At 45.2% G+C, this 21886-nt stretch overlaps 1 protein-coding gene across 3 annotated transcripts in view; it reads left to right on the top strand.

Annotated features, from left to right (window-relative positions):
- Positions 1-254: 254 nt before the first annotated feature.
- Positions 255-21886, top strand: part of PRPSAP1 (phosphoribosyl pyrophosphate synthetase associated protein 1) — a 30516-nt gene continuing 8884 nt past the window's right edge. The window contains exons 1-8 of one of the 3 annotated variants that reach the window (XM_077251812.1): positions 255-389; positions 7176-7350; positions 16352-16404; positions 16482-16548; positions 17058-17230; positions 19018-19133; positions 19235-19290; positions 19963-20108. In XM_077251812.1, the coding sequence (XP_077107927.1) occupies positions 7187-7350; positions 16352-16404; positions 16482-16548; positions 17058-17230; positions 19018-19133; positions 19235-19290; positions 19963-20108 (775 nt within the window). In that variant the 5' untranslated portion in view covers positions 255-389; positions 7176-7186. Of the gene's footprint in view, positions 390-7165; positions 7351-16351; positions 16405-16481; positions 16549-17057; positions 17231-19017; positions 19134-19234; positions 19291-19962; positions 20109-21886 lie in introns of all 3 variants that reach the window. The other 2 variants (XM_077251814.1, XM_077251813.1) reach the window with 2 other exon arrangements.

The raw sequence follows: 21886 nt of genomic DNA, 5'->3' as shown, positions 1-21886 counted from the left end.
GTGAAAGCGTTCCAAAGTTATTAGCCCATGAAGTGGCACAGGTCAGATTGGCTTAGGCACTTGGGTACAAATAGGCCTAGGGCTGAAGGGGTTAATAAGCTACGTATATGTAAGGGCTATCATATCAAAAAATAAACTACAGACATGCATCTACCTAAAAATACCAAAGAAAATTAGTCACTCCGGGTGGTACCGATATCTGGCCCGGCTCATGGACTATATGCAGCAGCACAGCACACTCCAGAACAGACCGCAGCACCCCTCCCCTCACGTGACCGGTCACATGACCGTGACATCATCACAGGTCCTGTAGTCGCTCTACTCCGGCATCTGCTCGGGTTATAGCGAAGTTTGTGCAGCCAAACAAGAGCCTTGTGCCCGGGACTCCGGTACGTACCGCCCCTGCCGTGCTGGGCGCCCCCTCCCGCGCACCCGGGGCCCCAGTCACATGATGTGCGCCCCCTCCTAGTGTCCGGGATGCTGCTGTGCCCCGTCCATTCCCGCTGTCACACAGGGCTCCTCGGGCACAGTGCGGTGTCATGTCTGCAGTGCAGATGTGGAGTCGTCTTCCTGGGACTGCGCCTACAAGCAGCTGCTCGCCATCCAACCCCCCGGTAATGGAGCGCTGCTGCTGTGTCCAGTCTGTGGGATCTGTACCCAGAGGCGCTGCTGCCGATCAGGACTGCAACTCCCAGCATGTGGCATGCTGGCCCCTGCCTAGAAGTTCTGTATCTGATTGGCACCTGTCCTGGATGTGGCGCTCCCCTGACCCCCTCTCCTACATCCACAATCCAGCTGCCAGGGCTGTGTGCCATGGGAATAGAGTGGGTGGTATGAATGCTGAGTACTGGCTTCACCTTGCTGAGTGTTTGTTGCTTTGTGTCAGCGGCAGTAACATTTGATGTTCCAATAGCCGCCACTTCAGTGTCTTGTGAAATCGCTGCGGCTCACGTCATCTGCTTATCAGGGCAATGGTGAGCGCCTGCCACCGCAGCACATCAGGCCATTAGTATGGGTTTCTTGTATAGCGCCATTAATCCCACAGACATTATCAGCGCTGTCCCCATTGGGGCTCACAGTCTCCATTCCCTATCAGTATGTGTTTGGAGTGTGGGAGGAAGCCCAGGCAAACACCGCACAAACTCCTTGCAGATGTTGTCCTTGGTGGGACCCCAGTAACAATGCTACCCACTGAGCCAGCCGCAGTTCAAGGCTCTGTTCACATGTCCAGTTGTCATCTTTTATTAAAAACAAGACTGGATCTGTTACTAACACAGAGACATCTGCTTTCTGCTTTGCATCTGTTTCTGTTCCGTTTGTCACAGATCCATTTTATTCGACACATCTGAGCACCTCTAGTGTTCTGGCCATGCACAGGGCTTATACACAGGTGACTATCCATTATGCAGTGTTACAAAACCAGATCCAGTTGTTATCCTTTTTTTTTGGCTGGATAAAAAAAAGTTGTACAAACCACCATCACAGCCAAATAAGTGGATCATGTACTGGAATATTTTATTTCCATTTTTGTTATCCAAAAACGGAACATAGCCTAATGGATATATAAAAAATCTGGCATAGTCTTTCTTCCATAGCCTGTGTACACGTCAAAACATCCAAAAATACCCCTGGGACTCTTAGCCATGACTTCAGCAAAACACGTTCTCTTCTGATCAGCATTCTGGGCACATAGAGTTCTTTTTTCTTCCAAGTCGTAGGTTTCCTCTATAATTCCACTGCTCCACAGAACCAAAAGGGATTCATCATTAGATGATACTGCTAGTTTTGATATGACCATTCGTCTATCTAATGCAACTAAGCTGGGGGTGACATGTCCTGCTCTGTACAGCATTCCTAGCATGTAGACAGGGCCAGTTATAGACTAAGTGGGGCCCTAAATGATCATATATTGCTCCATTACACAGAAACATTTCACTTGTATTTACATGCGCTGAGTTCAGGCTGATAAACGAGTGTGATCGACAGTATTGGTCGTTCGACTCTTGTTTCCCAGCCTGTTTACACCGGTTGAGGTCCAATCACTCGATGAATATGCAGCATTTTGTTTGTTTAGTATAATGCACCCCATAGTCCTCCATATATTATAATGCACCCCATAGTCCTACACATAGTATAATGCACCCAATAGTCCTCCACATATTAAATAATATAATGCACCCCCCATAGTATAGCCATTCATATAATACACCCCATAGTTCTCGATGCAGTATAATGCTCCATATAGTATAATACACTGTACACATCCGGGATCATCGCACCGTCGCATAGCGCCCTGTGATATTACTTGCGGCGACACAGCGTCGCCGCAGGTAGCACGGACATGCTGCGATCTGAAAAGACGCACAGCATGTCCGGAGTCGCAGGGAAGTCGGATGCGTGTTTCCACGCATAGTGGACACGGGATTTCATAAAATCCCCTCCACTATGCTGGAACATCTGGACGCTGCGTGTTTGACGCTGCAGCTCTGCGCAGCGTCAAACAAGCAGCGTTTAGGGCTTGTTCACACGATCCTTTTTTCGCTGCGGATTTTTCAGGTCCTGATTTGTGAAAACCGCAGTGCAAAACCTGCGGTGGTTTTCACTGCGGTTTTCAGTCCTTTTTCTACTGCGGATTCCACTGCGGGTTTCCAGCTGCATTTTCCTATTGGTGCAGGTGGAAACCCGCTGCGGAGTCCGCAGAAAGAATTGACATGCTACTTTTTTTTTTCCGCTGAAAATCCGCGCTGATTTTCAAGCCGAAAAAAGGATAGTGGGCACAGCGGATTTCGTTTTCCATAGGGTAACATTGTACTGTACCCTGCATGGAAAACGTCTGCGGATCCGCAGCTGCAAATCCGCAGCGAAAACCGCATCGTGTGAACATAGCCTAACTGACCGTGGACACATACCCTAAGTCTGTGGTCACATAGAATGACTGCAGACTTATCGATTTGGGCCGGACAACGCCTTTAATTTGCAACATATTTAATCTTAGTGTGTGTCAGTTTTCTACTAAAAGTGTGTCACTGCCAATAATCCAGGGGATATAGATTGAGATCTGCTAATTACAGCTGAAACTAGTAGAACAACCACTCCCTGTCTGTATTGTGGCCAACTCTTGGAAACAAAACAATAAAAATCTGGCTTGGAGCTAGGAGGGTGAAGTTTTCTATACACAGTGCTATATATAAACATGCTGATGTAATGTAACCCATTATGTTTACAGTCAACCTTGTTATCTCACCACTTCTTTCTCAGTATGTGAGAACAGTCAGTGCACTCATCTTCTTTTCTAAAGAGGCACTCCTCTAGAACACCCAACTCCTCAATGTTCCTCACTTTTGGAGCCCCTGATGAAGCCTCAAAAGGCGAAACAGGTCAGCGATAGGAAGCAATTGACCACGGCTTTTTAATTGGCGTTGGTTTTCAATAACATTTTGAAAGTAACTATAATATTAAAAGAGGGCAGTGATTGTCCTTTTGGAAGCTACCCAGTGTTGTTTTTCTGCTACCTTGTAGTCCAGTGTGTTCTAATGAGCCTTTGCAGTGGTGTATAAAGATCCAGTGAGGCGGCATAAAGTGGCGGGGTCAGCACTACCCAAGGATTGCTAACAGGGACTTTTTGACTGTCTTCATCATTCATAGGAGGAATATTGAGGAGGAGAGCCACATTTTAGACAGAAGATGAGTGGACTGTTATCACACACTGAGAAAGCAAATACTGGGATGACAACCTTTGGCACACGAAGGCCTGTAAATCTACTGGGTTAGAATAAGCAGCAATTCGTTGGCAAAAAAAAAAAAGTTGTGCAGACACAACGTTTTTAAAAATCCGATTTCAGCTGGATCCATTTTTTTTTTTTAACATTGAAGTCTGTGGAAAATGAATCCGTTAACCATCTGTTGTCTTCCATTTGAAACGGATCCGGTAAGCTAAAACAGATTCTTTTCAAATGAAAGAAAAACTGATGGCGATTTAACCGGTTGTTTTTCCATGGACTTCAGTGTTGAAAAAAAAAAAACCACATCCAGCTGAAATAATGTTTTTTTTGTTTGTTTGTTTTTTTTTTTTTTTAAAAAGGACAAAAAAGTTGTGTCTGCACAACTTTTCTGCACTCTCTGTCAAGTGTTCATGTGTTCTTTATGAGAGAGCTGCTCCCAGACTCCTTTTGGCATTGATTTGTCTCACCGAGAACAAAAGGATCAGCAGTCCAAAATCTAACATGCCAGATCCTTATCTATCCCAACATTATCTGTTGGGAGACTTCCATATACATTAGGTTGTCCAGCCAATATAGGTTGGTTCAGACGCCACTCTTTGGTGTATGGGGGCCTTATCTCTATAGGCTTAGATACGTGCATCCACTGCCCATGGAAGATGCATTTGGCTGATAGGAAAGCTGAGTCCATCTTGCTCCAAGGCAGACATGTTTGCATTCTATCAAGATGCGCCCGTAATGCACCATATGTAGAATTACCGTACTAAGTTAAAAGATGCCCGCATACTATTTAATACCTCCCAGTTCTACAAAATCACGCACTCCCCAGTGTGAATGAGTTCCTATAGAGATATTCCTAGAATAGAAAGTGATTCCCTATCCATAGGGACGCGACCAAGTACTTGGATCCTGACAATAGGGCTCTGAAGAGTGAAAGTGCGCATACTGGATCTCCACTCCATTTATTGACTATGGGACAACTGGAAATCGTCAAGTGTTGTATCCTGTGTACACGTGATGGTATTCGAACTGGACGCTAAGGGCATGTGCCCATGTTGTCTGCTCAGTCTCAGCAATTATAACAGTGTATACCACAGAAGATCACCCTACTAGTCTCAGGTGTTTCCAGCGACACCCCTCCTGTCTCCCTAGCCAGGTGCTCACTTCTCCGCTAACCAAGGTAAAGACCTGATCTAAAATTCCCATCACTCTCATTTCACATGGTCACGCATGAATGGAGGCATTTCAATTCACGGATACAGGAGAGGAACTTATTTGATAGCACCAACATAGCAGATAATAGCCAGAGTAATGCCGGAAGATTACGTTTCCACATTGTGTCTGTAGCACACAGAGCTCTAATTGTCCTCTGTATATACATATACATGGTATATAGTATGGATTTAGTAATGTCTCACTATCAACCAACGAATGCCTGCAGTTCAGCGGTTCCCCCCCTTCGGGCTTTAGCATGTACACGGCGTCTCCACAAGATTAAGTGGGTTTCCTTATCCGGCTTCTTATGAGTTGCAAAGGGACCTTAGTTCTCTTGAAAAAGGCTTTATAGCCGAAACGTTGAGATACAAGGAATTGAGACACTAAGCATTTATCATTTCATACGGATTGTGAAAATAACAATTTGGGAGATCCCATTTGCTGTGTTAAAAATGAACTAATATTCTTATTTTTTGGAAATTCACCATATTCTTTTTGCAATAAAAAATAATTGAAGAATGAGAAGTTTCTCTATTGTCAAGTAGTGTGCCGGAGTTTTTGTATAGTATCAGTATTTTTTCCTGAGCACCTATATTAAATAAGCATCTATATTCAGTGAGCACCTTCCCTACCAGTATAATCACTATCAACCAATGACACATAAAGCTGCAAGAATGGGCTGGAGCAGTGGATAAATCTATGGAGAATGCCTCTAACACTCTGCTCAGGTTCTCACCAGGACACGGAGTGAGGTTAGAACCATTATATCCAATGGACAAAAAATTCAAGGTGAAAGATTACTAAAAAAGTGTTGACTAGATCTGACCTATCCTTAGGGTTAGTAATCAGTATCTGATCGGTGCAGGCCCAATACCGAACAGCAGATACCTAGTGCCAGAAGTTCAGTGATGGAGTCAGAACACCACAGCTCCTTATGCTCAGTGGTGGCCATTCTAAGGTACTGCAGCTCAGCTCCCATTCACTTCAATGAACTAGTTTACACACCAGTCTTAAGGAGGTTGTCCACTACTTTAACATTGGTGGCTTATCCTTAGGATAGGTCATCAATGTCTGACCGGTGGGTCACTCTTGTTGGTGCTAGGTCTCACGTGATGTTATGTCACATGAGCCCTGCAGCCAAACAGTGACCGCTAATGGGCTGCTTCACTCACTTCCTTCAGACGAAACTGACATCTCTAAGAGGTGAGGAGGACTGCTAATATCTGACTTCCTCCTGATGTCAGTTACAGCCAAAGGAAGTTTGAGGAAGCGGGTCCTTCGTAGTCTCTGGCTGCAGGGCTTCCTTGACGTAACACCATTCGAGCCCCTAGAGACGTGGCACCAGAGGGGAGTACAGGCTGACTGTATTTTATGTGGAGGAGTATAATAATTGAGAAGAGGATGTCTGAGTGGTGAACAACCCCTTTAAGTCTTTTGATAATGTCAAGAATTGGAGGGATGTAATGGTTATCCTTGCCCTGGCATAGTCGGTGGGTTCACTTTGCTGAACACAAGGGGTACTTTAGCATGTGCTGTCTGGCCGCAGCAGTGACAATGGATGGGGAAAGATTGTAGGTGTATTCTGTAGATGTGGATTGCTGTGAGGGGTAACTTTGAGTCTACAGCTATGAGTAGCCGGGGGCAGGAGGAGGCGAGCGGTGTAATTACAGAACTGAGCATTTCCGGGAGTACCAGGGACAGAAGTGACATATCCATTACATGCTGAGATGTGCTGCTGGGGAGCACTGCAGGAATGTGCACTATAGAGCGGGACACTGTGTATTCCAGGAGACCGGCAGTCCGCTCACCAACTGCTGTACAATGGAATTTCTTTTAATACTGCACTAGGACAGGACTCTTTACCATGTCTATAGGGTTATCTAGTATCGGAAATTGTGCCGCATGCACTAATGGACGTGTATAGTGGCTTCCCTGTCCTCCCGGCACTAGTGATCGGGTGGGATGAGTGCCAGGACTCGCCTTATTCATTCACGTGGCCCATTATACTGAGTCTCTGGCCGCCTAGCAGGGAGCATTGCCCATATACTAATATCATATGTACTTAGTCTAGCTAGGTCATCCCTATAAACACTTGCTGAGAATGTTTGATAGAAAGTCCAGTCCTCCCCTTGTATCGCAGTCTTATGTCTGTTCCATGTAGGGCTGTTCCGTGCCTTGTGCTTGTACATGTTGGGCTGCCATGCTTTTTGTTGATGAGGGAGCCGTGTCAGTGTATTTCAGGTGTCATCGTCATGCCAAGACGGATGCAAATGCCTCACAAGTCTGTTTTCTCTTGCTCCCGGCCCCCAAAGTGGCTAAATGGTCCCTGTACTATGAACTCAGCCAGAAGCGGTTACCGGGTGTTCTCTGCCAACTCCAGTCCTGCCTGCGTGGAACTGGCCAAGAGGATCACAGAGTAAGTGTGGATCTGCTTGTTCTTAAAGGAAATCTGTCACCAGGTTTTTGCTACCTAATCTGAGATCGGCACATTGTAGAGACTGAGATCATGTGATATGTCACTTACTGGGCTGCTTGGTGCAGCTTTGATAATCACAGTTTTATTAGCAGGATATTATTATTAGAGGACTAGTAAACCTGCTGTCATGTAGTCCACCATATTTATAAGCTCTGTATAACCCCACCATTGATTGACAGCTTTCTGCCTATGCACAGTGTACACAGAAAGCTGCCAATCCGTGATGTGAGCGGGGTTCTAAAAAGCTCATCCTTCAGAGAACTGGTAGATCTGTAGCAGAGAAACCAGTGATTTATTCAGTCGCCATGACAGCACAACGAGAGAGGGGATCCGCCCTTCAGGGACAGGAAACCTCAGGCATAAAAAGGGCGGCACCTCACTCCCCCGCCAGTTGGTTTCCTGTCCCTGACGGGGAACCTCTTCAGGCAGACCCTATGAAGAGGGTTGAAGATTTAAAGAAGAGATCCCACGTCTGACAGACCGATGCAGGTAGCGGGGGTCCCCTACCTCGGTCTGATCAGGTTGTGGAAGCACCACACGGCAGGGGCACTGTCTGTGTCGGTGACAGCAGAGAGAAGCGGCCTCTGAGGGTAGCCGACTTCTATTGTGGGCCGCATGTACCTGGTGAGTATTGGGGCTGCTGTCCTGGGGTCGTGCCTGCCGGTGCCTCAGGGGATCTGTGCGCTATTCCACGGGCGCGCTGTCTACTCCGGGCGGCACTGGCGTCTCCTCGCGCGTGTCGGCCGGCGTTGCTGCAGTCGCAGCCGGAAGTGACGTTTCCGGATGTTGCGACGGGCGGCACGGCTTGATGACGCGACGGGGCAGGCGCAGTAGTGCCGTCCCCGAGTAATGGCGGCGCCCTGTCGTCCGGATGGCGCCGGATCTCAGGGGCGTTGCGGGGGGGCCCTGGGGAGCGTGCCCTATTTGCACTAAGTGCAATTCGCACCACCTGGATTCCCTGCTGTCCCCCATCAGGGGGTGGTACCGTGGGGGTTTATTAAGGAGCTCGTGTGAGCTGCAAGCTGCTCCTGATTCTTCATTTCTGCAATGGATTCGTCGGACGGAGCATCGCGGCAGCAGCAGCAGCAGGAGCAGCAGCAGCAGCAGCAGCAGCAGCAGCAGCAGCATGAATTGAAAGAGCCTCAGGTCAGCTCCCAGCAGCGGTCTAGTGGCAGTAGTCGCGCTGGTGGAGCTAGATCGGCTCAGAGATCATCAAAGTCCTCAGGCCGTAAGAAACCTCCGGCTGATAAGGACCCCCCAATTACGGTACCATTCGCTACAGGGACGGGTAAGTGAGCTACGTGAAAGTATGCCTTCTGATTGCTGTCCCTCCTTGTATTCCCTCTCTCCTTATTAGGGGAGAAAATGTACCTCCAAATCCAAGCATAGGGAGTGCGCCATATGTACGGAGCCACTTCCAGAGGGACATAAAAAGAAGCTGTGCAAATCCTGCATACAGCATCTATTGGAGGAGGAGGCCCCTGACCTAACGTCTACTCTTAGGGACCTGGTTAGACAGGAGGTCAGAGATTCCATGAATTCCAGCTCTCAAAAAAAGGTCACCAAAAGAAGGAAAGAAATTTCATCCCCAGTGTCAGATGTGGATTCTGAGTCAGGCGGTGTGAGCTCGGATTCACTTCCGTCTTCATCATCCTCTGAAGGAATAGAGTCCAGCCGAGCCTGTCTGTCGCTAGATAGGGTTAATCATCTAGTGAAAGCTGTTAACAACACCATGGGGATTGAGGAAACTCAGTCTGAAAGTTCTATTCAGGACATCATGTTTAAAGGCATAGACCGTAAATCCAAAAGGTTTTTTCCGGTAGTAGAAAAAATCAAGTCACTGATTACGAAGGAGTGGAAAAAGCCCGAAAGGAAGGGGTCACTACCACCAGCTTTCAAAAGAAGGTATCCTTTTGAGGAAGAGGCTTCGTCTTCTTGGGACAAGGTCCCAAAATTAGATGCTGCGGTGGCCAAGGCGTGCAAAAAATCGTCTCTCCCATTTGAGGATTTAGGCAACTTGAAAGACCCGCTTGATAGGAAAGCTGATGTGTTCCTTAAAGGAGCTTGGGAGACATCTGCGGGATCTCTGAGACCAGCAATTGCGGCCACCTGCACGGCCCGGTCGTTGATGGTGTGGCTAGGCCACCTGGAAGACCAACTTAAAGATAAAACTCCTAGAAGTGAGATCCTGTCATCTATGTCCATAATTCAGGATGCGGCAGCCTTCCTTTCCGATGCATCAGCGGATTCCGTCAGGCTGGCCGCAAGATCCTCAGCCTTATCCAATGCAGCCCGCAGAGCACTCTGGATAAAATGTTGGCCAGGAGATTTGCAGGCCAGGTCAAAATTATGCGGCATCCCCTGTGAGGGGGTTCATTTGTTTGGTCCAGTGCTAGATGAGCTGCTTGAGAAGGCTGGTGACAGTAAAAAACGATTCCCTTTTTTGGGAAGACCCTTTTACAGGAAGGATTACACCAGAGGATGGTCTTATCGCCGAAGATCCGAGAGAGAGCCGAATAGAGATTCGACCAGATATTACAACAGCAGACGAAGAGGTAGAGGTTATATGTTTAACTCCTCTCGAGACTCCAAAAAACCTCAATGACTGGCGGACCAGGTGGGTGGTAGGCTTCTAGCCTTCTATCCAGCCTGGTTGAAGATCACCAATAGTCCATGGATCCTCAGTATCATCAAAGAGGGCTTAGAGTTGCAGTTCCATCAGATGCCTCAGGACAAATTCAAATTAACTCCTATCCGTTCTTCTTCCGCAGAACAATTGGCTTTGGAGTCAGAAGTCCATGATCTCCAAAAAAAGGGGGTTCTGATTAAGGTACCCACAGAGGAACGAGGTAAGGGGTTTTACTCCCCTTTATTCCTGATTAAAAAGCCAGATGGGTCGTATCGCACCATCATCAACCTTAAAGGCCTGAATGAATTCTTGCTGATCCCATCCTTTAAAATGGAATCTGTGAAAACAGCAATAAAGCTACTTTTTCACAATTGCTTTATGGTCGTCTTAGATCTGAAAGACGCCTATTACCATGTCCCAATACATGTAAATCATCAGCGCTTTCTCAGGGTGGCGGTTTCTCTTGCCGGCACGGTACAGCACTTTCAGTATCGAGCACTCCCTTTTGGTGTTGCAGTTGCACCCCGGGTTTTCACTAAGATCATGGTAGAGGTTATGGCACACCTTCACGAACAAAACATACTAATAATTCCATACTTAGATGACTTGTTAATTGTGGGACGTTCAGAGTCACACTGTAAAGACCAGTTGGGAAAAGTGATAACAGCATTACATAGCTTAGGATGGGTTATTAATCTCAAAAAATCGCGTCTTCAGCCCGTAACATCACAGGAGTTTTTGGGTCTTATTGTGGACTCGGTTCAGCAGGAATGTCGCCTGCCGGACTCGAAAGTCCACAGTATTCACCGTCTGGTCACCAGAGCAATTAATAATCCTGTAATCTCCTTAAGGGGGGCGATGTCACTTTTGGGTTCTCTTACTTCGTGTTTTCCGGCAGTACTCTGGGCACAATTTCACACTAGGACTCTGCAGTGGGATGTGCTACATAATTTTCGTCGGCTGGGCGCTAGCCTAGATAACAAATTTTCTCTATCGGTCGAGGCCACTGATTCACTAGTTTGGTGGACACACATTCCAAATCTTCGTCGAGGAGTACCCTGGTCAAATCGGGTCACGCGAGTAGTGACAACTGATGCTAGCCCCACGGGTTGGGGGGCTCACTGGGAAGATAATTGCGTGCAGGGATTGTGGTCCCAACCTGAGCGAGCGTCATCCTCCAATCTAAAAGAATTGTTGGCGGTAGAACGTGCCTTAAACGAGTTTCTTATACCTCTACAGGGTAGACATGTCAGACTACTCTCTGACAACCAAGTGACCGTTGCCTATATTAACCACCAGGGAGGTACGCGGTCTAGATCATTAATGGATGTTGCAAATCGTATTTTTCAGATGGCCGAGAATCACCTGCTCTCCCTTACAGCGCTCCACATAAAGGGAAAACTAAATACCAGGGCCGATTATTTAAGCCGCAACGAGCTCAAACAAGGGGACTGGTCTCTGAAACCGGCTGTCTTCAATCAGATCGTACAGTTATGGGGATGTCCGGAAATAGATCTCTTTGCCAATCGTGGAAACAGAAAACTACATCACTTCTGTTCCCTAAGTCCAGGGGACAACCCATACGCAGTCGATGCTCTCTCAATCTCCTGGAACTTCAGGCTCGCCTATGCTTTTCCCCCTCTAAATCTGATTCCTTTAGTTCTGAGGAAAATTCGGGAAGACAGGGCCCGAGTGATTCTGATAGCCCCGTTCTGGCCCAGAAGATCGTGGTTCCCATGGCTGAGAAACATGTCCATTTCCCAGCCATGGATCCTACCAGAGATACCAGACCTCCTCTCCCAGGGTCCAGTCCTACACCCACGAGTAACCAACTTACACCTAACAGCGTGGAATTTGAGAGGTCACTTCTGAAGGGGAAGGGATTCTCTAAAAATCTTATCAATACACTGCTAAAAAGTAGGAAAGCCTCCACGACTAACATCTATGTCAGGGTCTGGAGAAGATTCCTTTCAAGTTCGGGGGCACAAATTGATCAAAAACCTAATATTACGCAAATTTTAGAATTTTTACAAAGGGGCCTAGAGATGGGTTTAGCCACCAGTACCCTCAGAGTTCAGGTTTCAGCCCTGGGGGCGCTATATAATACTGACTTAGCCAATAATCACTGGATATCTAGATTCTTCAAAGCTGTTACCAGATCCAGGCCAGTTATTAAACAAAGAATAGTCCCATGGGACCTAAATCTCGTGCTCTCAGCTCTAACACAAGCCCCGTTCGAACCTATTGATACTGTTCCAATCAAAATCCTGTCGGTCAAAACAGCCCTCTTAGTTGCCCTCACGTCTGCGAGAAGGGTTAGTGACCTACAAGCATTGTCGAGACAGCCTCCATATATGCAGTTTAGGGAAGATAGAGTGATTATGAGACCTGACCCCCTTTATCTTCCAAAGGTGGCCTCAAAATTTAATAGATCCCAAGAGGTGGTCCTACCTTCTTTCTGTTCTAATCCCTCTAATGATAAGGAACATCGGTTTCATTGTTTAGACGTACGTAGGTGTCTTCTCAGATACATTTCAGTAACAGACACCTGGAAAAAAGATCACTCCTTATTTGTATCCTACCAGGGAGTTAGGAAAGGGCTTAGAGTATCGAAAAATACACTATCCAGATGGATTAGGGAGGCGATATCTCTTGCTTATACCGCAGGTGGCGTGGAAATTCCGGAAGGTATAAAGGCTCATTCCACTCGAGCGGTAGCCACATCCTGGGCTGAGAGAGCTGACGTGTCGATTGAAGACATTTGTAAGGCGGCCACATGGTCTTCTCCATCCACCTTTCTTAAGCACTATAGATTAGATCTAGGTGACTCCTCCGACCTCACATTCGGGAGAAGGGTGCTGGAGGCAGTAGTCCCTCCCTAGTCACTTTTTAACTTCTCTGAAAGTCTCTCGTTGTGCTGTCATGGCGACTGAATAAATACGTACGCTACTTACCTGGTAGCAGTGTTTTTTCAGGAGCCATGACAGCACCCTTATATTCCCTACCCTTTTCTTTATTGGGATCAACACTTCCTGTAGTAATTCCTAAGTTTACTCACTGGGTGAATTGTACCATATTTAATATTGTTGTGTATTACTAACCTAAAAGGTCCGCTTGTACTCTGTAAACCAACTGGCGGGGGAGTGAGGTGCCGCCCTTTTTATGCCTGAGGTTTCCTGTCCCTGAAGGGCGGATCCCCTCTCTCGTTGTGCTGTCATGGCTCCTGAAAAAACACTGCTACCAGGTAAGTAGCGTACGTATTTTATCAAAACTGCAGCAAGCAGTAAGGAATGTATCGCTGGAATTAGTGTCTCTACCCCTACATTATGCTGTTCTCAGCTGGGTTAGCAAAAACTTGCTTACAGATTCTATTGAGTGCCATGTAGTATGCCCAAAATGGTACCACTGGGTGCTTTATTATGTTTCTTGCACATGCCAAGTCCATTGTGGCTTGTGCATCCTTTCTCTAGTATTGGCCACATTAGGAATCACTGTGGCACTTCTTTTCTCTGTAGTTTCCATTTGACATCCTATTTTCTCCTCAGATCATTCTGTTTCATGTTTCAAAGAACAGTGGGTGCCAACTAACGTTTCCAGACTTCTGATGGGGTGTTCTCACATGTGCCGTTTTAATGCAGTTTGTGAAGTCATTGTCACAGGTGGATCGTATGGTGAAGGAAATGATATACAAACATAATGTCCCCACTTTTGAATCCACTTTTAGGCTTGACGTCAAAAAATTGTATCAAAAGGGTAACAAGGAGACAATACATGATCAGCCGTAACATGAAAAGCACCGTCAGGTGAAATGAATAACGCTGATGATTCCATGACAAGGGCTGGAACATAATGCTCTTTGAAGTTGATGTGTTGGAAGCATCAAAACATTGCAAGACAAAGAATACAAGCTGTCCCAAACAAGGGCCAAATTGTGATGGCTAGATGACTGGGTCATCTCATCACCAAAACAGGAGGTCTTATAGAGTGCTCCAGGTATGCAGTAGTTAGTACCACCAAAAGTGGTCCATGGAAGGACAGGTGGTGAACTACACTGTGTGCAGAATTATTAGGCAAGTCGTATTTTGATCACATGATACTTTTTATGCATTTTGTCCTACTCCAAACTGTTCAGGCTTGAGAGCCAACGACCAGTTAAGTAAATGAGGTGATGTGCATCTCTGTAATGAGGAGGGTGTTGTCTAATGACATCAAAACCCTATATAAGGTGTGCTTAATTATTAGGCAACTTCCTTTCCTTTGGCAAAATAGGTCAGAAGAGAGTTTTGACGGGCTCTGAAAAGTAAAAAATTGTGAGATGTCTTGCAGAGGGATGCAGCAGTCTTGAAATTGCCAAACTTTTGAAGCGTGATCACCGAACAATCAAGCCTTTCATGGCAAATAGCCAACAGGGTCGCAAGAAGCGTGTTGGGCAAAAAAGGCGCAAAATAACTGCCCATGAATTGAGGAAAATCAGGCGTGAAGCTGCCAAGATGCCATTTGCCACCAGTTTTGCCATATTTCAGAGCTGCAACGTTACTAGAGTAACAAAAAGCACAAGGTGTGCGATACTCAGGGACATGGCCAAGGTAAGGAAGGCTGAAAAATGACCACCTTTGAACAAGAAACATAAGATAAAACGTCAAGACTGGGCCAAGAAATATCTTAAGACTGACTTTTCAAAGGTTTTATGGACTGATGAATTGCGAGTGACTATTGATGGGCCAAATGGATGGACCAGAAGCTGGATCAGTAAAGGGCAGAGAGCTCCACTCCGACTGAGATGCCAGCAAGGTGGAGGTGGGGTACTGGTATGGACTGGTATCAAAGATGACTTGTGGGACATTTTCGGGTTGAGGATGGAGTGAAGCTCAACTCCGAGACCTACTGCCAGTTTCTGGAAGACAACTTCTCCAAGCAGTGGTACAGGGAGAAGTCGGTGTCGTTCAAGAAAAACATGATTTCCATGCAGGACAATGCTCCATCACATGCCTCCAACTACTCCACAGTGTGGCTGGCCAGCAAAGGTCTCAAAGAAGAAAAAATCATGACATGGCCCCCTTGTTCACCTGAACTGAACCCCATAGAGGACCTGTGGTCCCTCATAAAATGTGAGATCTACAGTGAGGGAAATCAGTACACCTCTCGGAACAGTGTCTGGGAGGCTGTGGTGACTGCTGAATGCAATGTTGGTCGTAAACAGATCAAGCAACTGACAGAATCTATGGATGGAAGGCTGCTGAGTGTCATCGTAAAGAAAGGTGGATATATTGGTCACTAATTTTTTGGGGTTTTGTTTGTGCATGTCAGAAATGTTTATTTCTAAATTTTGTGCAGTTATATTGGTTTACCTGGTGAAAATAAACAAGTGAGATGGGAATATATTTGTTTTTTATTAAGTTGCCTAATAATTCTGCACAGTAATAGTTACCTGCACAAACAGATATCCTCCTAAGATAGCCAAATCTAAAAAAAACCACTCCAACTGCCAAAAATATTAAGCTTAGATATTTGTGAGTCTTTTGGGTTGATTGAGAACATAGTTGTTGATCAATAATAAAAATAATCCTCTAAAATACAACTTGCCTCATAATTCTGCACACAGTGTAGTTAGGGGATCCCTGGTGCTCAAGGCTCATTGATGCAGATGGAAGTGATCCCCTGTCTACCTTTGAAAGCATTCACTATGGGCTCATAAGCTTCAGCACTGGACTATGGAGCAATGTAAGACTATGGCCTGGTCAGGTGTACTTGAATGTCTTTTTTTGAGAAAGTGATGTCACCAGGATGCCATATGGGAAGATGTGTTGACAAAGGCTGGGTTATGTTCTGGGGAACCTTGGGTCCTGATCTTTGACATGTATCACCTACTTACTCATTCTTGTAAACCAAGTGTACTCCTTTATGGCACCAGTGGTCCCTAATAGCAGTTGGGATATTGTCTTGGGCTCCAAAGTCCCTGGATCTCTGTCCACTTGAGTATTTCTTCTTGTTCTTGAAAACAACAGTTTAGATCCATGAAGACTCCATCTCACAACTTGCAGAACCTTTAGGATCTTGTGCCAACATTAAGACACTTCCAGGGGTCTTGAAAAATCCATGTCTCAATGGGTCAGAGTTCTTTTGTTGGTCAAATAGTAACATACGCAATGTTTGGAAGGTTGTTTTAATGTTATGGCTGAGGAACTTAAACTGCTCAATCTCTTTTTTTTCTCCTAGGATAGTTGTAAAGGTGGTGGATAATGTTATTTAATGTGCTGTAACTGTATTCCTGTCTTGTAATTTAATGCATAAAGCCGTTCTTTTCTATTTTAGGCGGCTGGGAGTAGAGCTTGGAAAAGCCGTTGTCTACCAGGAGACTAATGGAGGTGAGATGTCCAGATTGTCACCTTATGCATCAGTATATTAATATTCTTTTCAATTAATGGTGTCCTTGTCTCTTTAGAAACCAGAGTTGAAATTCAGGAATCGGTCCGTGGACAAGATATATTTATCATACAGACAATCCCAAGGTGACTAAATATATCGCCCCTGGGAGGGGGGCGCAGCTGGCATGATTGTAGGAGAAGACGGCAATAGATGATCATTCTGCCATATAGGACAGCAGATTGTGTGATGGTCCCCTCTGAATCAGCCTAATCTACCACTCTCTTATTATTACTAGCCCATCAGCTGATCGCTGCTATTCCAGGAAGCCATATAATTTGGGTATCAGAAGGGATACACCACACAGAGGAGACGCTCGGCATAAACCTCATTCCTTTGGCATCCGCAGCTGTCAGTGAATAGGGATTAAAGCTAGCATTATTATCTCTGGCCCAGAGAAGGCTTCATGTAATTCAGGCTTGAAGGTCACAGAATTATAGTGGCAGGTGTGCCGACTTTTCACAGGCATGGACCATCAGGCTGGTTAATTTGGGGCTTTGAAGTAAAGAATAATCTATTGTATCTGAGTTATTGTCCTGTAAGTAGCCATTGGACATGCTCTAATAGCTTTTTGTACTGCCAAATACCTTCACAGGGATGTGAACACCGCCGTGATGGAGCTATTGATCATGACATATGCTCTCAAGACATCCTGTGCCAAGAACATCATTGGGGTCATCCCATATTTTCCTTACAGTAAGCAGAGTAAAATGCGCAAGAGAGGGTCTATCGTATGCAAGCTGCTGGCCTCCATGCTGTCCAATGCTGGTAGGTGGGAGTTGCTCCACATTACCCATTACTATTGTCGGCCTCAGGATTATACTTATTCAAGTCTATGTGATGGGACTTGTGGAAATTCCCAAATACAACCCAATCTCCGGCAGTTTCATAGGCAATATATAGAGTAGCAGAGCACATGCACAACTGCCGCTCCAATCAGAGAGGGCCCCAGTAATGTCAGCAAGCTGTCATCCTACGCTGTGGATTGGTTAGAAGTTTACAAATCCTCTAAGCCCATCGGGCACAGTCAGATGGCCGTTTTTCTTTGTGCGATGATTGCATTCCAATCCTCGGACTGGCTGTCTACTCTCTTAATCTGAGTGTTACAGCATGTATTACTATGCAGCCGTCGCGCTCTGGTTAGGAGAGTCTACAGCCAGTCTAAGGATTGTCATGCGATCCTCACGCGAATAATACAGCTGTCTGAGTGCGCCCTTGCAGTATCTCACACAGCACCTCTGAAGGAACAGATGGGGGAGTCAGAAAATGATTATACAATTCTTTTTCTTTCTTCTTCAATCAACTCCTTCAGTTCTCCTCAATCCACTCCCGGTATCACCTCATGGTATGGGCCTCTTGGAATGTCTTTCCTCCAGGGGATCTTCTGGTTCATGAATGTTATTCCCCTGGCATCTCTCCGTCAGGGACCCTTCCCTGAAGCATTGTTTCCTCCAGGGACTCCATCTTAAATGCCAAGTCTTTTTTTCTCCAGGGAATCCTTCCTGCACTTTCCTCACCTGTGCCACACTTGGGTCTCTTATACCACTCTTTTGGACTCCAGCTATGTACTCTCCCCCTCACAACCTAAAGATGCCACAATCAAAGACCCGTATTGATGAATCTGTGTTCTTTCTCTCCAAAATACTTATAAAGGCTCATTCTGATCAGCTGCCTGTGTCCCCCGTGTGCATCCTGATTAACACGTCCGAAGGCCTTTGACTGACCACAGTTCACCCCTGGCCATAATCAGTAGGAATCTGTAGAAAACTCTCTTATTTTTTTTGTACATTCAACTAAATACAAAATGGTTTATACAAATATTTTGTATATTTTCTATCTGTGTGTCTAGCCATGAAATGTGGAGGCAATAATTAATAAACATTCAATCAAAGAATACAATTCCCTGACTGTCCAGATACACATTAAATCCCTAAGCTATAAGGCTAGGTTCACACTAATACAGTGCTCTCCGCCGAGCATCACGTGGGGGTTTCCATCTGGAATCCCAACAAAGCCCCCATGTCTTTTCTATTTTTGCATGTATGAAAAACAGAATTCCTGTCTAGATATAGGGGGGCGCATAGTGACTCCATTGGCTGCATTGAAGTACATGGAGTTCCTGCTGGAGTACAGTTTTTCGAGGATTCCAGTGGAAAGTCCGTATAAGTGGGAACCTAGCCTAACTTGTTTAGGTATTTACTGTATACTCGGACAATCAGGACATTGTATTTTGTGACGATAAGCATTGTAGATTAGTTGCCTCATATGTTACCTACCTTGCCCTACATGTAGTCTTATTGGAAGAGCAGAGGGGGAGAGAGACCCTTTCAGTCATGTCTGGTGGCAGCTTATCTCAGCGAGAACAAAAGGATCAGCAATCCAAAGATGGAAATGTCCAGTCTATAGCTTTCTTGACAATCAATTGTTCGGCCTGCCATACATTAGCCTGTTAGCCCACTTGTTATCAGTGGCTTCAGCCAACATTAACCTAAGGTGTATGAGGGGGCTTTAACATTCCATTGTGTCTTACTATAGTCTATCATTTGTCCCTCAAGGACTGACACACATCATTACAATGGACTTGCATCAAAAAGAAATCCAGGGTTTCTTCAACTTTCCAGTGGACAACCTCCGAGCATCCCCTTTCCTGCTACAGTATATACAAGAGGAGGTGAGCAGTAGACATACCCCACATTCAGGTCTTTCCTCCAGTTACCTTCACAATGGTCAGGTACTCTGTCACTGTCATCTGTATGATTCCTTACTTTTCAGGTTCAAGATTACAGAAATGCAGTCATAGTTGCAAAGTCCCCAGATGCTGCAAAGAGGTAAAAGCAAGCTAGCTCCAATATTAGAAAGTCTGGTGATTGCGGGGATTGAATCTCTGTTGCTTGTGAAAAGTGATCTGCATGATAAGGGCATGTGTGCAGTCCTCCACGTAAGCTTCCATGATTATATTCTATGCAGGCATATACAGCACTGATCAAGGTGGGGAGGCATCACCCCCTACATTATTGCAATATATTCTCATGCAATAATGAGACTGCAGCGTTCTACAACTTTCATAGGTATGAATTAACTACCAGGATAGATGAAAAACCCTGATGTTACATGAGCTTGTGATGAAGCTAGTGAGGGGCGAAACAAGATTATGAAATACTTTCCTTCTAGGGAAGGCAGAAACCAAAGGACACCAAGTCACTTGGTCATAGAATATATTTCCCTCCATGTCAAGAACATAGAGTCCTTTGGGTTCAGACAGAAATGGCAAAATGAATTGGTATTTTCTATTAAAGCCAAATTACAAAGATTATTGATATGACAACTACTGCTTGTAAACCATTTTCTTTTCCCCAGAACACCCCTGTAAGGTAATAATCCTGCACTGCCACCAAACGTGTAGGCCAGTGCTTGATTTAGATCACAAGGGGGGCGTTGCTATTATTTCCTGCTTTCTAAGTCTTTTTCCACATTCTGACCATCTTGTGCCATCTACTAAGGGCACAGTCCTATGCCGAGCGTCTGCGTCTGGGACTTGCCGTCATCCATGGAGAACCACAATGTTCAGAACATGACATGGCAGATGGACGGCACTCTCCGCCCACTGTGAAGAACACTACAGTGCACCCTGGGCTGGAGATCCCCTGTAAGTGTTTCTATCTCACTTCCTATAATGGTGTTGTATGATTTATGGTGATTTAAAGTCTTATTAAGTTACGGCTTCAGCCAATTCCTGTATTCCCATCCCCCATGGGTCACTTTCTGAATGCTGACATTATAGGGAGAGTTCTAATTGATCTCTAATAATCAATATCTTATTACCTTGCCAAAAAATTCAGTATTTGCATTTACAGAAAATCTAGATTTTGTATTCTGTTACTGACCAAGTGGCATCCAGATATGCAAAAATGGAAGGGTTTAGTTACATGTCCTACAGACATTCATTCTTTTGGTCATTGCTTAAAAAAAAGACTCTTAGACGGGTTGTCTGTGGGGTACAGTTAGCCATACACTTTAGGTGTCACTCGTTCATCTGACAGCTTTTTTTTCTCACTCCACCCATACAAATGCACACCCCAATCAGCCGAGTGTGCATGTATTCTCAAAAGGGAGTGGGGCGTAAACTACTACCAAACACCTCGGGTGGTGGCTTGCCTTCTTTAAAGGGAATCTGTTACCAGGTTTTTGCCACCTAATCTGAGAGCACAATAATGTAGAGACAGAGACACTGATTCCATTGATATATAACTTACTAGGCTGTTTGCTGTTGTTTTGATAATCTTTTGCTGATATAATAGTGATTTTATCAATAGAAAACTAGTAAACCTGCTGCCAAGTAGTCCTCCATATTCATGAGCTATTTATAACCCCACCCCCATTGTTGGCATCAGTGTTGTGAGCATTCAGAGAACTGGTACACCTGCCCCAGATAAAAATGTGATTTTATCAAAACTGCAGCAAGCAACCCAGTAAGTGACACATCGCTGGAATCAGGGTCTCTGCCCCTACATTATCCTGCTCTCAGATGGCAAAAATCTGGTGACAGATTTATTTTAAGAACAAAGAATCTTTTATGTTAAAATCCAACATTCCCAACCTTTCCCCCAATTTTGACGTATAGGGAAGTCTTGTCACCATCCTTATGGACATTAAATGGTTGGCTGTCATGTCATCCGAGTGCTGTCCGATTTATTTTTTTAAATTTTTTTTTCTTCCCACAGACCCATTGATATGAATGGCCGAGTGTGATTGGGCATGCTACATTTTTTTTCCTTTGGACTGTCTCAGAGGGAAAAAAAATTGGACATGTGCACGGCCCCATAGAATAACATGGGGATGGGTGCTATCTGTCAAAACAATAGACAAAAATTGGACAAGTGCTGTGTGCACAAGCCATTATGGTTGAATGAAGTTTTATTTGGAAACAAATCTAGCAATAATTATCAATATTGTGCATACATGTTATGACAAACGAATGGAGATCATTGATTTGCAGTGGTCTAATAGCCCAAAGTACTGTATATAAGGCACATGTATAAAGTCGCCTAAAACTGGGGTAAAGAATATAAGAATGGCACATTAATGATGGCAATGAAGCAATATTTCTAAGTAGTAAGAGGGAGATAGCGGTATCGCCACGCCATCTTAAGACTTTTATATTAAGATCTGGCCTTATTTCTGATTGAAGAAGGGAACGTTCCTTGCCACAGGCATTGTTAGATAGCTCCTATTCATAGCATGCTAAATATAGTAGGGCAAGTACAGAAAGTGATAAGTCTTCTTGAGAAGGGGAGGGATGAGTGAAGGCCGGGGTCAGGGTGGTGGAGATGGAGAATGAATGTGAGGAGATCTGTAAATGAGGCAGTGGAATGTCTTTTGACACAGAAGTGGAATGTGGCTTGGTGACTTCCTAGAAGTTAATCG

Source organism: Ranitomeya variabilis, chromosome 4, assembly GCF_051348905.1.
Source record: "Ranitomeya variabilis isolate aRanVar5 chromosome 4, aRanVar5.hap1, whole genome shotgun sequence".
Classification (NCBI taxonomy): Eukaryota; Metazoa; Chordata; class Amphibia; order Anura; family Dendrobatidae; genus Ranitomeya; species Ranitomeya variabilis.
The sequence above is the reverse complement of the archived record's forward strand: the minus strand, read 5'-3'. Positions and strand labels throughout refer to the sequence as shown.